Raw genomic sequence first — 14,783 nt, 5'->3', positions numbered from 1 at the left:
TGGTCCATGTTTAGAGAATATTGGGAGTGAGAAAGGTACTTACGTCAAGGTATAGGATTTTGAGGCATGGATTGGCATGAGTTATGCAATTGTTACCAAAACTCATGCTATTATAAAAAAAATTAGTGCCTTGCTTTCTTTCTTGTCACATGTCGCTTGATGGAGTCAACACCTTGGACCGAAAGTAGGGGTTGCTTCTTAGCCCCAAGTTTAGCTTGGGGGGTTTTTGAGGCATCTTTATTCTCATCTCTCATCTTGGTTCAAGCAGCCTGCCTCCGTTTCTTAGCGTTTGGTTTCGCCTTCTATTGCTTCTCATTCTGTTTTTCTTCTTTCTCTATCTTGCCTTCTTCTTTTCGGCCTTCTTCACCTAGATCTATTTTTTGCCCCTTTTCTTCCTTATCTTTCTTGCCTAAGTCTAACTCATCTTCTATCTTTTCTTCTTTGGCCTTGATGCCTAGATCTATCTTGTCTTGCGCAACTTCTAACTCAACTTCTTTTGGCTTTCTAGTTCTCCACACTCTCTTCTAAGTTGGTCCTCCACCTCTTTTTAATTGCTCATTCTTCTTCCTTACCTTTTTCTTCTTGTTTTCTTCTACTTCCTCTATTTTTTCTTTCTCTTCCATTTTCTTCCCAACTAAATGTACTTGCTCATCTCTTTTTTCTTGTCTCATCTTTTCCTTTATCTTTTCTATGGCTCCATCTAATAAGTCCTTTTCTTTTTCTTTCCTATCATCTTCTTCTATCTCTTCTCATATCCTCAGGATCCTCTCTTTTAGCTATGTTTCTAACCTATCATCATTGAACTTTGTTGGGTTGGTTGGTTGTTGGGGTTCGGATTGTCAAGGTCGAGGTGTTCTATTCCTCTCTTGTTCCTCTTCTTGTTAGGGGCGAGGTGTTCCAAGATCAAGATTGAGCTTATCCTCTCCCTTCTTTTCTTCTATGCATTCCTCTTATTTCTCTAAATGTTCTCTTTTCTCTTCTTCCTTTCCTAACTCCTTTTCTAAGGTTGAAGTGTTGGCTCCATGCAGCGGATGCCCTACCCAAGGTGCTTTCACCCATCCAGTCTCATCTTCTAAGTCTATCTCCTCATCTACATCATCATCTTCTTCAAAGACATCCCAGGCCTCAAAGGAGGGCACCAATCTGGTCTCAATCTCAATCTCAATGGGCAGAGGTGTTTCTTGATTGGTATCGAGCATCTCCTCCTCCTCACACTATCTCTTCTACGACTGGTTCATCCTCCAATGGGGTTGCAACCTTTGGGTCCAAGGGCTCATGCTTCTCACATGTCCACCTATCTTACTCTTCTTTCTTGTATCCTAACTCCATAATAATTTCTATCTTTGAACTCACATCTTCCTTTCATCCTTTTCCTTTCGCATAGTATTCTATCTCTTTTTCTTCTTCTTGAACTCCCTCGAGTTGGCATTTTTCAGGGAAGGGGTAGTACTCTTCTCCTTTAGGGGGATAGTCGGTGTAAAGGTATTCTTTTTTTGGGTGGTAGTAGTATCCACCTTCATCAAGGTAGCAGTCTTCAGGGTATTAATCTTCAGGGGAGCCTCCTTCTTTGTAGTAGCCTTCGGGGTAGTAGCAGTCGGCTCCCGGTTGGCGGTATTCTTCTTTGCTGTTTGACTAGAACTCTTTTTCTTTTGTCACATGCTTCTTCTTCTCTTGACTCTCTTTTGGCTTCTCGTGGCTCTTTTGTTCTTCTTTGGTTGGCTTCACTCCATTCTTGAACTCTTGGCTTCTTAAGGCTTGTCCCACGGCTTCTTTGGAGTGTATTGAGCATTCTTATCACCATCATAGTGCTTAGCATAACTAATAGGCCATCAGCAACAATTCAGACTGTTTGCGCCATTATTTCAAGCAGGCTGGACTGCACAACTCACTCCTTTTGGCAGCCTACTACTCATTTTTGTTACTCTTAATAGACTTGGATGATCATTGGGCAACTTCCTGGCACTCATAGCTAGTGTTTGAGCTTCATTGGATATGGCATTGTTACCTTCGCTCTTAAAAATCTCCTCTCTTCATCACAGCGATACAAGCATGCGAGTTGTCTTCAAGAATCTAGTGCTATTGATGCAAGGTCACTATGCCCGTATTGCAATTTAATATGGCGTCCCCTTCTTTGTGTATGTTTACAAAAATGAGCTCTAAAAAGCCCCAACACGTTGCATGCCACCTGCAGTAGGTGGCATTGATAGCAAGCGATTAGGAATCTACTAAAAGCCTAGAAAACAACTCTCCAATAGTTTAACAACAATGGATGTCATACTTGAACTCTTTCAGATTTCATTTGCTTTAAGTATGATTCGACACTCTTTGGCTTCTTCAAATTCAAAGGCAATCTCCCAGCCCCACCTCAACATGATTTCTCCAATGCTTGTCGAGGTCTGGATTCTTGCCCAATGCTATCTTCACCTGCAATTGGGGACACCATAGAGGTTTGGATTAATGCTTTGATTGTCTTCCTTATTTGCTCGATTAATTGGAGCCGCAGCTCCTTTTTGTATGTGATCTTGAGCTAGTGACATAGCTCATCCTCGTCTTCAAAGAAAACGTCTTTCCATAGCTTCAAGTCTCTCCATGTCATCATTTGGATGGTATGTCGCACGTCCCTATCACAACTCCCTCTCAACTTTGTTGGCACATCAAGTTGTCTTTCAGTTTTCAACAGGTATCACACCTTGGGGGGGGGGGGGGGGGGGGTCATGTCGTGTCGTGTTGGGGTCGTTGTGTTGCATTGTGCATCATGTCGTAGTAGGATCTTGTCTACCTTCGTGTGCTTGCTCACCTTTTGAGCTAGTATGCTCTGCGCTAGAGTTGTTTTGATTAAGTCATAACTTGTCATGAGGCACAAAAATGGCATAACGGAAAGGCACACAAGATATATCAATAAGGAATCTTTGTATTCATGATATTGAAAGATACAACATTGAGGCAGATCTCAGGAATACACCCTCATGATATCGCACATACAAGGGTTCACCACTAAGCCTAGGGAATCACATGTAGAAGGACAACCTATACAAAGCTTGATTGACTACTATTCCCCTGTATAGGTGTTACATTATAAGGTAAATTAAGGGAAACATGCACGAGGATGACCGTCCGGGGTTTAGGGGAGCCTAGAACCAAAGAGAGTCCAAGAATAGTAGGACTCACCAAGGTTTGACGGCTGGCAATCGGATCACGATGAGTCTGGCCAGCAAGGAACTAGGCAAGGCTGGGAGGTGAAACGAAGACTCGTGCTCATTTTTTTTGGTATCCGACTGCTTTCCTCGAGCTTTCATCGTCTTTTTCAGAGCTGTCTGACATTGGTATCAGAGCCAACGGGTGTCGTTTCGTCGACTCGTGAAGCTGTTCGTCGAGAAGACAGAGCCGATGGGTCTCGTTTCGTTGACCGGTGAAGCCGTTTGTCTCCTGCGCCCTGGTGACACGTCATACAAGTGACGTGACGTTTATTTTCGCCACGCCACTCACGTCACTTATCATCTGGCGGGGGGGGAGGGGGGGGAAGCTATCTTTTATGTCTAACGCCATATCCTAAATCGTGCGCCGAATCCTAAATCGTGCGCCGTATCCTGAATCGTAAATTCCGTGAGACTGATGCTATTTTCTGGTCCCTTCGTGACCAGCCGACTGCACGCTATCTTTATTTGTCTGGTATTTCTCTCGCCAGCCCCGACTGCACTTGCATAACAAGTACAGACTGAGCAGAGAACAAGTTCAGCAAAGGTGCATTGATGGCCTGCGTGATCATTAAGAAGGGGACTAAATACTAGTTGTCTCTGCAAATAAGCTCCATTTCCTGCGTGATCGGCTTAGTTCGGAAGATAAGGATTGTTGCTCACTCTTCGGGCTTACTAATAAATCTCGTAGGAGCTGCCCTGTCATTAAAACCAGGGAAGTACTTTACTTTTGTATGCAAATTTCTTATCTTTGCTTTCCAATTCCAGTGTATTAATGGCAGAAAAAGGAAAAGAGGGAGTAATGGAAGGTTCTAGTTCTGGGGACCACCCTATGATAGATCCCCATGAACCAGAGATGTAAGAAGAACAATGGGAAGAATTTTTTGCTACACGAGAACAATTTGATGATCTTACTGCTCGTGTACAGGCTCAGGGGGTTCAAATGGAATTTTTAACTCAAACACTCACTGAAATAAAATCTCAATTAACTTTATTGTTAGAAAGAGATAAAAATAAGATAGAAACCTCGGATGTCCCATCTTCATCGAAAGATTTAGATGTGACTATGCGAGATCCTAAGGAACCCCACCACAAGTTGAGGGACAATCCAGTTCTTAAAGATATGAAACCCCCTCAGTTTCACGGGGAGGAAAAAGATAGAAATAAAGATACAATCTTTAATTTCCTCCAAAAATGGGAAGATTTACATAAACTTAAAAATACTCAACCACATCTCCAAGCACTGGAGGCTAGTTTAACTTTGGGGCCCAAAGCATATAAATGGTGGCGAACTTTAAAGGAGGCAAATAAAATACCTGAAACTTGGGCTCAATTTGAATCCGCCTTCTTAAAAGAATTCCTTCCTGAAAATGAAATGGAAAGAAATTGGGAAGATTAGGATTATGTCAGACAAAAGGGAAGACTCCTGCTGACATATCTGGAGGAATATCGTGAGATAATCCTCAAATTGGAAGGAATAGATGAATTTCAAAAGACAAGAGGATTCATTAGGGGACTAGATAAAGCCTGTGAAAAGGAAGTAAAAAGGAGTTCACCTAAGACGCTGGAAGAGGCAATTAAATTTGCATTAATTAATGAAGATAGTATGCGTCCAGGTACACTCACTAGTCTCACTGATACGGAGCCCAAGTCTAAGGAATTGGAAACCTGAAAATTTGTGGGCAAATTTAAAAGGAAAATGCCATTTCTTAAGGGTAAAAACCAACCTTTTGAAAAGAAACAATATGTGAGGCCAAAGTTAAGTCCTGATGACTTTGATAAGGCCAAAAAAGAAAAGTTGTGTTTCAATTGTCTATCCCCTAACCATGCTGCTTGGAATTGCCCTCAAAAGAAAAAGGGGGAAGACAAAGGAAAGGATAAGGACAAGGGCAAGGGAAAAGAAAAACAAATCCATGTAGTGCAGACCTTAGAATTAAAGGGGCATGAAAGGTATAAATCTTTGGAGGTTTTGCACATGGATGTACAACACAAGTGTTGTATGTCAACTTCTATGTGGCAGCCTACCTTTGGGCCACATGATTTAGTTAGAGTGCATGGATTGATAGCTGGAAAGAGAGTTAGAGTCATGATTGATGACTCTGCTACACATAATTTTATAAATTATGCACTTGTCAAAAAATTAAAACTTCCCCAACAAAAGAGTGGACATCAATATGTTGTTTGTATGATGCAAGGCCAAGACAATAAAATATGGGATACAATGGTATCCAATTTGAAAATTGAGATTGAAGGATATAAAGATAAACTTGATTTCCAAATTATGAACATGGAAAGAGCTGATATTGCTCTAGGGAGGGAGCGGCTATGGGGATTGGAACCATCCTTAAAACGTAGCTATCATGATAATACACTGGAATTTGAAAGGGATGGTAAGACTTTTGTTATTCAAGGAGAACATGAAGTATCTGATAATCCTTTGCTGTGTTCTACTGAAGTTCAGAAGTTGATAAAGAAGGAAGTTTGTGAGGTATATATGTTATGGTCTCTTCGTGTACAAAACACTTTTACTTTCTGTAATATAAAGCAACAATTTTCTTATGATTGTGAGTTGAATGTAAATAATGAATTAAGCAGTTTGTTAGATGAATTTAAAGATGTGTTTCCTTCTGATTTACCTAGTGGCCTTCCACCAGATAGGGGTGATATAAATCACCCAATTGACACAAATAAGGATACACACCCTATTTCTAAACCACCATATAAGTTAGGTGAAACACAGCATCAAGAAGTTGAAAGACAAATTAAGGAGTACCTTGATAAAGGGTTTATACAACCCAGTAATTCACCTTGGGCTTCACCAATTTTATTTGTAAAGAAAAAAGATGGTTCTATGCGACTTTGTGTTTGACTATACAGCACTTAATAAAATAACGGTGAAGAATAAATTTCCTATGCCCAAAATGGAAGATCTTTTTGATCAATTACAAGGGGAAAAATTCTTCACAAAGATAGATTTAAGATCAGGCTATCACCAAGTAAGAATTAAGGCACAAGATGTTCCTAAGACAGCATTTCGTACTAGATACGGGCATTATGATTTTTTGGTGATGCCTTTTGGCCTCACTAATGCACCAGCTACCTTTATGAAGCTGATGAATAATGTGTTACGGCCCTATCTAGGACATTTTGTAGTAGTTTTCTTGGATGATATCTTGATCTTTAGTAAATCAACAGAAGAACATTTGGAACAGTTACAATTAGTATTCCAATTGTTAAGAACACATTCCCTTTATGCGAAGAAAACTAAATGCGAATTCTTTGCACAAGAGGTCAAATATTTGGGGCATATTATCTCTAAAGAGGGAATCAACATGGATCCAGAAAAAGTAAGGGCAATTATTGAATGGCCATCTCCAAGGAGCTTGGAAGAGCTGCAGATCTTCCTAGGTTTATCTGGATTTTATCGTAGATTCATTCGAGATTAGGCTAAAATAGCTGTTCCAATGATAGACCAACTTAAAGGGAAAGGAAAGAGTTTTAATTGGGGAATAGACCAAAATGAAAGTTTTCAAAAACTTAAGGTAGCTATTGCTACAGCTCCAGTACTTTTAATTGTGGATCCCAATAAACCATTTGTGGTTGAAGCTGATACCAGTGATAAGGCGATAGGCGTAGTCTTATTACAATAAGGTCGACTAGTTGCTTTTGACAGCAAGAAATTAGACCGTGCAAAACAGAATTATTCTGTTTATGAGAGGGAGCTATATGCAATAGTACATGCAATGAAGAAATGGAGGCACTATCTGTATAGTGCCAAACTTTTGATTTTATCGGATCATGAAAGCATTAAGTGGCTTAATGATCAATCGGATTTACACGGGCGTAAAGCCAGATGGGCCGAACTCCTCGAAGAGTTCGACTATGAGATAAGATATAGAAAAGGAAATTATAATATAGTAGCTGATGCACTCAGCAGAATGCCCATCATTAATGAATTGAGTTTTACTCAGTTCACTTCCAACTTGCTTGAATCTTTAAAAGGGAAATGCCAGGTTGATCCGGCATATTCCAACATATGGGAAGCAATAAAAAATGGGGATCCAAATGAAAGTGCTTCTACTGAGGAAGGAATATCTGAGGATGTTCAACAAGGAAATGGAGCATTAGGGGTTGCTCAAACCGGATTCAAGTGGAAGAATTTTACCATTGATAATGGTTATTTACTCTACAAGGGTAGGGTATGTGTCCCGAAAGATACAGAAATAAGGCGCCAGATTCTCTTTGAGTGTCATGATATCCCTAGCGTGGGACATCCAGGAGTTAATTAGACTTATAGTCTTATTAAAAGACAGTTCTATTGGCCTGGAATGAATAAGTACGTCCTTGACAATGTGGTCAAATGTAATAAATGCCAGGTTAATCAAGCTGAAAGATTGAAAATGGGAGGACTTATCCATCCACTAGAGATTCCTTCGGGAAAATGGGAGAGTATCTCCATGGATTTTATTGTTGCTTTACCCAGAACACAGAGGGGGTGAGGGAGGGGCAGGAGGTGGGGAGGTAGGACGGGAAGCCCGCTGGGTCCGACAGGAGGTTCTTGCTGAGGTCGAGGTACTGGAGGCGTGAGCAGTTGGCGAGGGACGGGGGGATCCGCGCGGAGAGGTTGTTGAGGCTGAGGTTGAGGTGGGTGAGGGCCCGAAGGTCTCCCACGGCCGGCAGGATGCCCCCCGAGAGGCTGTTGTTGGAGAGGTTAAGGAAGGTCAAGAAGGCAGCTCCGGCGCCACCATCCCCCGCAATTGCTTCGTGTTCAGGTCCTCTCCGCGCATGTCACCCCCGGCCACCCACAGTAGCTACTGCTCTCCTCCTCTGGCGATGACGCGTTCCATCCCTGTAGGAACCCTGTGGGATCCGCCGTTATCCCCCCCTTGAATGCCAACAGCGCGGCCAGTGTGCTCTTGTCAGGCATGGCCACTCGACAAAACGTCGAAGTGCCGAAGGAGGAGAAGAAGAAGAAGAAGAATGTCAGGACGCAGCTCGAGGAGGCGGGGGCGTAGGTCGACTCGGGAGTCGGGAGACTGTTAGGACGGCGCCCTTTCCGCGGCGAGGGGGTGCCGGACGCGTGGCACCCCCGCGATAAAGTCGTGGCAGCCCCCGACCTCCTCTTAATTAATAGTAGAGATGTAATCAAAGTGGAAGGTGCCCGAGTCCCATGTGCTAATAAAACCATCTCTCGTGATTTCTATTTCCTCCGCATAAAAAAGGATTGTGGACACCAAAACACAAGGTGGTATATAGGTACCTATTTGGTATGTTTATATTGCATCATGAAACTTGTTTACTTTTAGCTTGGGAATGAAGGTCTCCCTATAGACTTTTATGGGGACATATAAGTAGTTTTGATAGATGCTTTGATCAGATTCACTTGTGCACCTTTTTGTAGTGGACAAAAGCACAGGGAATATCCTCAAAGCTCTTTGAGAGATTGTAGCATCATGTCTTGAAAGGTGACGTTTGTAAGGTTGATGGCCCATAGGAATTGGTTGTGCATTGGCTCGCTCTGTCTTGATTGCTTTAAATGTGAGAATCACCTAGAGAGTTTAGAGACATGGCATTTAAGATCACCCCAAGTGCAAGTGATTTGGCAAAGGGATTTTGGGCTTGCTCTTCTTAGATCTGTATGCAAAAGATGATAATGATGTAAGAGTACGTGTCTTTTCTTTTCACTTTTTGTACCCTCACAAAAGTGTCATTTTAGAAGTTTGGCTTTTTTAACCAGCTGAAGGATCTTTCTTTTGAGAGACAGAAGGACTTTCATTGTTGCTAATACAATGAATACTCTCTTATTTCAGTTCTGAAGAACCCTAATGAAGACCTGACATGTAGTATGATTATAACATCTTTCTAAGTTTCTTACCGAATCGAGAGTCTAGATGAGATGTAGTAAATAATCCACCTATTATTTGGAATACAACCTAGCATGTATTGTAGATATTGAATACTCGTAGAATATGGTGAATCCTACATGTATTTTCCAGATTTTTTGAACTGTCACAAATCTTCTGTTTTGAAAAATATTGTTGGGGCCCAGTAAAATTGTGATTCGAACCATGTAATGGAAAATGAGTGTAAAGAAGCAGAAAGTGATATTATCAATCAATTTTAATTGCTAATTTCAGTTAAAAGCCCAAATTTTAATTATTTGAAAAGGGGAGCCAATTAGCAAATATTAGCCACTAAACAACATGTACCATGTCTATTGTAGGAACTTAATGATATGATCCATGCAATGGAAAATGACTGTAAAGAAGCAGAAAGTGACTTGCGTCAAGAATTTGAAGCTTCACGCGAGGAGATCAAGGTTCTTAGTAAGACACAACATCAATCTCTAACTGCTTTTACTAGAGTACAAGTCAACCATAACAGGAAGAAAACTGTCTTGCCATTGTTTCTTATTTGTTTTCCAGAACAAGAACACAGAAGAGTATAATGTTTTGAAAATCTCTCTTGAAAGATCAGTTGAAGATCTAGAGCAGAAAATTGAGGCAACACATCAGGTAAGTTCCTATATTGTTCATTCATAACAGTAAAGTCAATCTTTCAGAAGACTTTTGTTCAGAGACTCTCTCCTTCATCTTGAGGATGTATGAGAGGGTGGATTTCCAAGTTACTGAACTAAGATCAGACGTTTTTGGCATTATGAAAATGCTGTCAGGCATATTTAGAGAGCACTGAAACTAAGACCCAAACCTTTAAAAGAATGATGGAGAAAGACAAGGTGACTGCTCATTTAATAGAACAACGGATGAGAAAACTTCTCCATCTTCATGAGAGCATTGCATATAGGCGAGCCAAAATTGCAACAGACAGGTACTGAAAAGTTTTCCGGATTAGTTTTAAATACTGTATACCTTGAATTTCCATCATGGAGATAGAACTGCAGTGATTCCATTGTTCTACATTCTGATGAAAAATGGTGATGATGATTTTCTTGTGTTGACATGCATAGCTGTTTTAGATGTGCCAAGAGTGTGAATCTAGTTTCATTACTGGTATGGTACTGAAATTCTGAGCCTACTAAATTGGAGTCGCTTCCATTGATTCTACAGATTCAGTCCTCCAATCCTGCATGGTTATGATACATGTACATATGTCTGAGAAATTGTCTTATCATTGCTCAAGACTTTGTGGTTTTGAAGCTGACACCATGAACAGTGCATGATTGCCAGACCTCATTGACAAATCGATAGAATCAGTTATCATCTGTTCTCTTTTGTTTTCAGAGAAGGGAGAAAATTCTGTTAATAAGACCCGTCGGAACAAAATATCCTAAGGCAAAATTCAAAAAACAAAGAAGCCTTCTAAGGGACTTCCAAATCATGCCGGATCATGTGGGTTTGGGAAAAATAAAGTGCAGGAACCCCATGTCCTGAGAAAAGCATCCTTCCTCCTTCATAGTCTCTGAATTGCCTTATGTTCTCTCCCATCTCTTACGAAGAGAATGCATGATCTCTGTCCACATCCTGGAGAGAGTCTTTGCAGTAGATATGTCCAAAAAATCAGTAATCTGGCTACATCTGGCTGTCCATATGTACCGAGCACTAATCCCATGTTCTGAGAAAAGCATCCTTCCTCCTTTTCATAGTCTCTGAATTGCCTTATGTTCTCTCCCATCTCTTACGAAGAGTATGCATAATCTCTGTCCAGATCCTGGAGAGAGTCTTTGCAGTAGATATGTCCAAAAAATCAGTAGTCTGGCTACATCTGGCTGTCCATATGTACCGAGCACTAATGCTAGCCTTTACCTCCCATCTATAACAATGTCCTTGAGTCCACACTGGCAGTGAGAAATCCAGCATGGTAGTCCTACTTGCAAGCTGCCCAAAAACAAGATAGGCATGACATCCTTGTACATCCTAATATCCACAAGCTAGGCCTCTGTCTGTGACCCAAGCAACCATCCACCACATAGCAATCATAGAGTTTGCAGTGCAGCAATCCCATATGAAATGCCTCTATGTCTCCTCATTCTCCCCACATCTAACACAAGGGATGGTTATCATCTATTCTCATTTTGACCTAACATCTTCATTGTAAATATAGCATGATTGTGGGACCTCTTTCCATTGGGACCTCTCTCCATAGGTTGATAGAGTAGAAATGTAACATGTCAGTGGCCTAACTTAGCCCCAGGAATCAGCTTATCCTCTGATTTGGCATGTTTTCGTGAAACAAAGTCATCATTCTCTAAAAAGAAAATTTTCCTAAGCGTGAGAACGAGAATCCCCTTGTGGATTAGTAGTAGCTGCCCACTTACAAATGTAGCTTTATATGCAGTAGTATCCTTCTAAACTGCTCACTTTGCCTCAAAGCCTAAAGTAATTACCATGAAATGTGGAATCAATGTGAAACTCATCTAACCTGTCAACATATGACTGCCCTGCAACGCTTCCAGCTACAACTAGCCATGCATTCGTACAGTCTAAAGTTAACAAGATATCAATGGTTGTAATTTACATCTAATTAAGCTGCTGTACTCTTCAGCCTGCCCTGCCTATATTCTCCCACCACCCTGCTGTCCCACCCTGACGGTGCAGCCCTGCCTCCTCCTCACACCACCCAGCTGTTTACCAACTGGGCGGTGCTGGCTTGCATTCCTTCTGCTGCCACTTAGCTGCATCCTTGACTTCACACGCCACCCTTCTCATCTCCTGTCACTAGCTGCTTCTTTCCCACCCTGCTGTTGATGGATCATCACGCCAGTATTGGGATGTGAGGATTCCTTCTTTGCCACTACTGTGCTGATGAGATGATCTCCCAGCTGTGACTTTCCTGCCAGTTTATCTGTCAAAAAGTACAGAGTGGCTGTATCTCAGACCTTGATAGTTATGCTTCCAGGATGGTCTGCAGAACCCAAGGCTGGCCTGCTGACCTAGACAACCATGTAACTGCTTCTCGTGTGATGATCATCTCTGGATCCAAACTTGAGAGGGGCATCCTCATCTTCAAGCATGGGAGATCCTCCTTGGACCAAGGTGTTTTATCACAATACATGAACATTGTGTCCAATGCCGCCTACAGTTTGGCCTTCCTGCTCTTGATCTTCTATCATCGCTGTGGTCTTTGACTACGTTATGTAGGGTTTCCCATTGGTTGTAATGAATGTGAAGAACCTATCATGCGGAGTTCCTTTTTTTGGGCTTGCCATGGAAGGCCAAAAACCTTATGGCCTTAACTCCACCTATTGAGGGTTTCCTATCCCATTTTTGGATCTTTGAGGATCTACTTCAGTCATAACATTGCCCTTTTGGAGACCAATGCCTGGTTGAATCTTCTCAATAGCCTTGACAACACCATCCTTGGCCTTTTGGGATTGTAGTTTCCATGCAAATCAAATGTAGAGATGCACAAATTTCTCTTCTATTCTACACAAATCATGCAATGTGCACATGTGGACATTTGATAAAGAGATATCTAGAACAACTTTAAAGTTTGGATCTTTGGTATATCTATCAAGTGCCTTGTTCCCATTAGCAGCATTGCACTCCTTGGCCATGGCCATATAGTAAATGCAAGGACTCTTAGAAGTAGAACCTCTTGACATGTTATACATGCACTTCAATGTCTTTAAATCTATGGCCATATGCCACTCCTCTCTCATATTTCTTGAACCAGGGGGAATTCCCAAGGGTCATGTATCTAACATCTGGAAAAACATAGTAGAAGATAACTGCTTGGGAGCCAAGTGCCTGTAGCTAGTCCCCTATGGACACATAGACACACACAAAGACCATCCTACAAAGTCAAGAAATTAATCATAATGGATCGAGCTTCTGGCTACAAATTTCATCAAGCAAATATCAGTTTCCAAATGGTATTCCTATAACATGTGAGCAGATATTTAATTAAAAGACCTTTGGTTGGCAATTTTCATGGTTTGATAATGGACTCCTGTGTTATTTCAGTCGTGAGTGGGAGGCCAGAAACAAGGCTATGAGAGATCAAAAGGATGAGATGAACAAACATTATCAAGATCTCAAAAGAAAAATTTCTAAGCTACGCAATGAAAAGCATGGAGAACTAAAGGTAATTATAATAATTTCTGGACACATTCAGGCAATATGCGGAACTAAGTCTAAGATTCTTAAGTTGTTTCAACCATTCAAAATCTATGAAAGAAAATTCAAAACACTAATGAAAAGCATTATTACTTTATGGTTGTAGTTCCAAGCCAAGATCTGATACCACTGCTGTTTATGACAAGTGTAAAATCAAACCACACAATGTAGTAATAATAATCTATATGAGTACTCAAATACCAGAATCAGAAAATGAAAAGGAGCAAATCAAGCCTCACACCCTATATCAGAACTCGTATATGGACTGGAGAATCCTTTTTACACCCATGATGATCCTGACTAGTCATATGGATAAAAGTTTCAGAGCCAATAAAAGAATCCTGTTTGTCTTGCTGGTTGCCTATTGTGTTATTACTGGCAGCTGGCTAGCATGTGGTCGCATTTCTCTGGCTGTTGCAGATGTGGCCATCACATAGAGACTAAGTAATACTGCATATGTGATTGCCATGTACACTGCTTGTAAAATGATTTCTCCTCTGTGGATGAAACAATGATACTCACTTGAGGCAAAAATTGCTGGGTCTGATCTTTCATGGCCACTATTGGGATATGAGGATTTAAGAGGCAACTTGTCTATCAAAATCTCAAGATGTTTTGTGGCTCTTATCCTCACTACTGTATAGAAAAGTGATGGATAGGGAAGAGTTTGAGATGGGAAACTATACAAATAGTATAGCAGCTGGGATTGGCTGGAGATTGAGATGGTTTGTGCCCTTGAGCAGCAAAAGGCACTTCTATCAGAGCAGTTGCAGACAATTTGATCAATATTATTCTTTTAGGGGGTTCACTAGTAGAAAAAAGCATGTAAAAGGTCATAAGATAAAGCTCTTCAATTGTAAGAACATCTTTGCAAGTTTGGATGCCCCATTTTTGTTGTCATAATGCAGCAAATACCGGCTTTTGAGAGTCGTGTGTGTGTGTGTGTGTTTTTTGGGTATATGTGATGTATTGCCAACCCTTTGCCTTTTGTTGTAATGTATTGACAATGCTCTAGGCTATCTCAAAAATAAGTGAAGAAGTTAGATCAGGACTCAACTCAAAGTTACAGATGGCTGAGCATATTCTCAAGCTTGCAAGACTCAACAAGAAGGTTGGATACCTCTATGTTAGAGCAAAGGAACTCTATAAAAATGTAATTAATAAAGTGTAAGACTTTATAAAGATTTAATTCACCACATTATGTAAAAGAATTGATTTACTGTTTACCATTGACCAAAACAACTTATTTTGCAGCTGGAGATGGAACAAGAAAACATTTTTCCTTTTAACCCGCTACATTGTTCCTACACATTGTGCAGTAATGTAAGAGGTAATTTTGTAAAGTCTTTTCACAGGGTTGACAAAAATGGGCCCAACTGTTTTGTATCTTCAATGCCTTGTATACTTTGGTTTTTTTGGCTCCTGCTGCCACTCTACAGCCATTTCTGAATTTGACACACTTAGATCCTAGAGAATGAGTTATTTTGTAGGGTGAAGTTGGATATTCCGTTTA

At 40.9% G+C, this 14,783-nt stretch overlaps 1 protein-coding gene across 8 annotated transcripts in view; it reads left to right on the top strand.

Moving 5' to 3' along the window:
* The window catches only part of LOC148025521 (dynein regulatory complex subunit 2-like), a 152,445-nt gene that overhangs the window by 134,184 nt on the left and 3,478 nt on the right, over nucleotides 1-14,783 (top strand). For all 8 annotated transcript variants that reach the window (XM_087692692.1, XM_087692690.1, XM_087692691.1 and 5 more), the window contains 6 exons: nucleotides 9,418-9,513; nucleotides 9,620-9,709; nucleotides 9,868-10,022; nucleotides 13,118-13,238; nucleotides 14,286-14,381; nucleotides 14,525-14,600. In XM_087692692.1, coding sequence (XP_087548818.1) covers nucleotides 9,418-9,513; nucleotides 9,620-9,709; nucleotides 9,868-10,022; nucleotides 13,118-13,238; nucleotides 14,286-14,381; nucleotides 14,525-14,600 — 634 coding nt within the window. The remainder of the gene's footprint in view (nucleotides 1-9,417; nucleotides 9,514-9,619; nucleotides 9,710-9,867; nucleotides 10,023-13,117; nucleotides 13,239-14,285; nucleotides 14,382-14,524; nucleotides 14,601-14,783) is intronic.

Source organism: Lygodium microphyllum, chromosome 14 (assembly GCF_053477565.2).
Source record: "Lygodium microphyllum isolate KBCC chromosome 14, Lygodium_microphyllum_v1.1.10, whole genome shotgun sequence".
Taxonomy (NCBI): Eukaryota; Viridiplantae; Streptophyta; class Polypodiopsida; order Schizaeales; family Lygodiaceae; genus Lygodium; species Lygodium microphyllum.
This window is presented reverse-complemented; position numbering and strand designations above follow the sequence as displayed.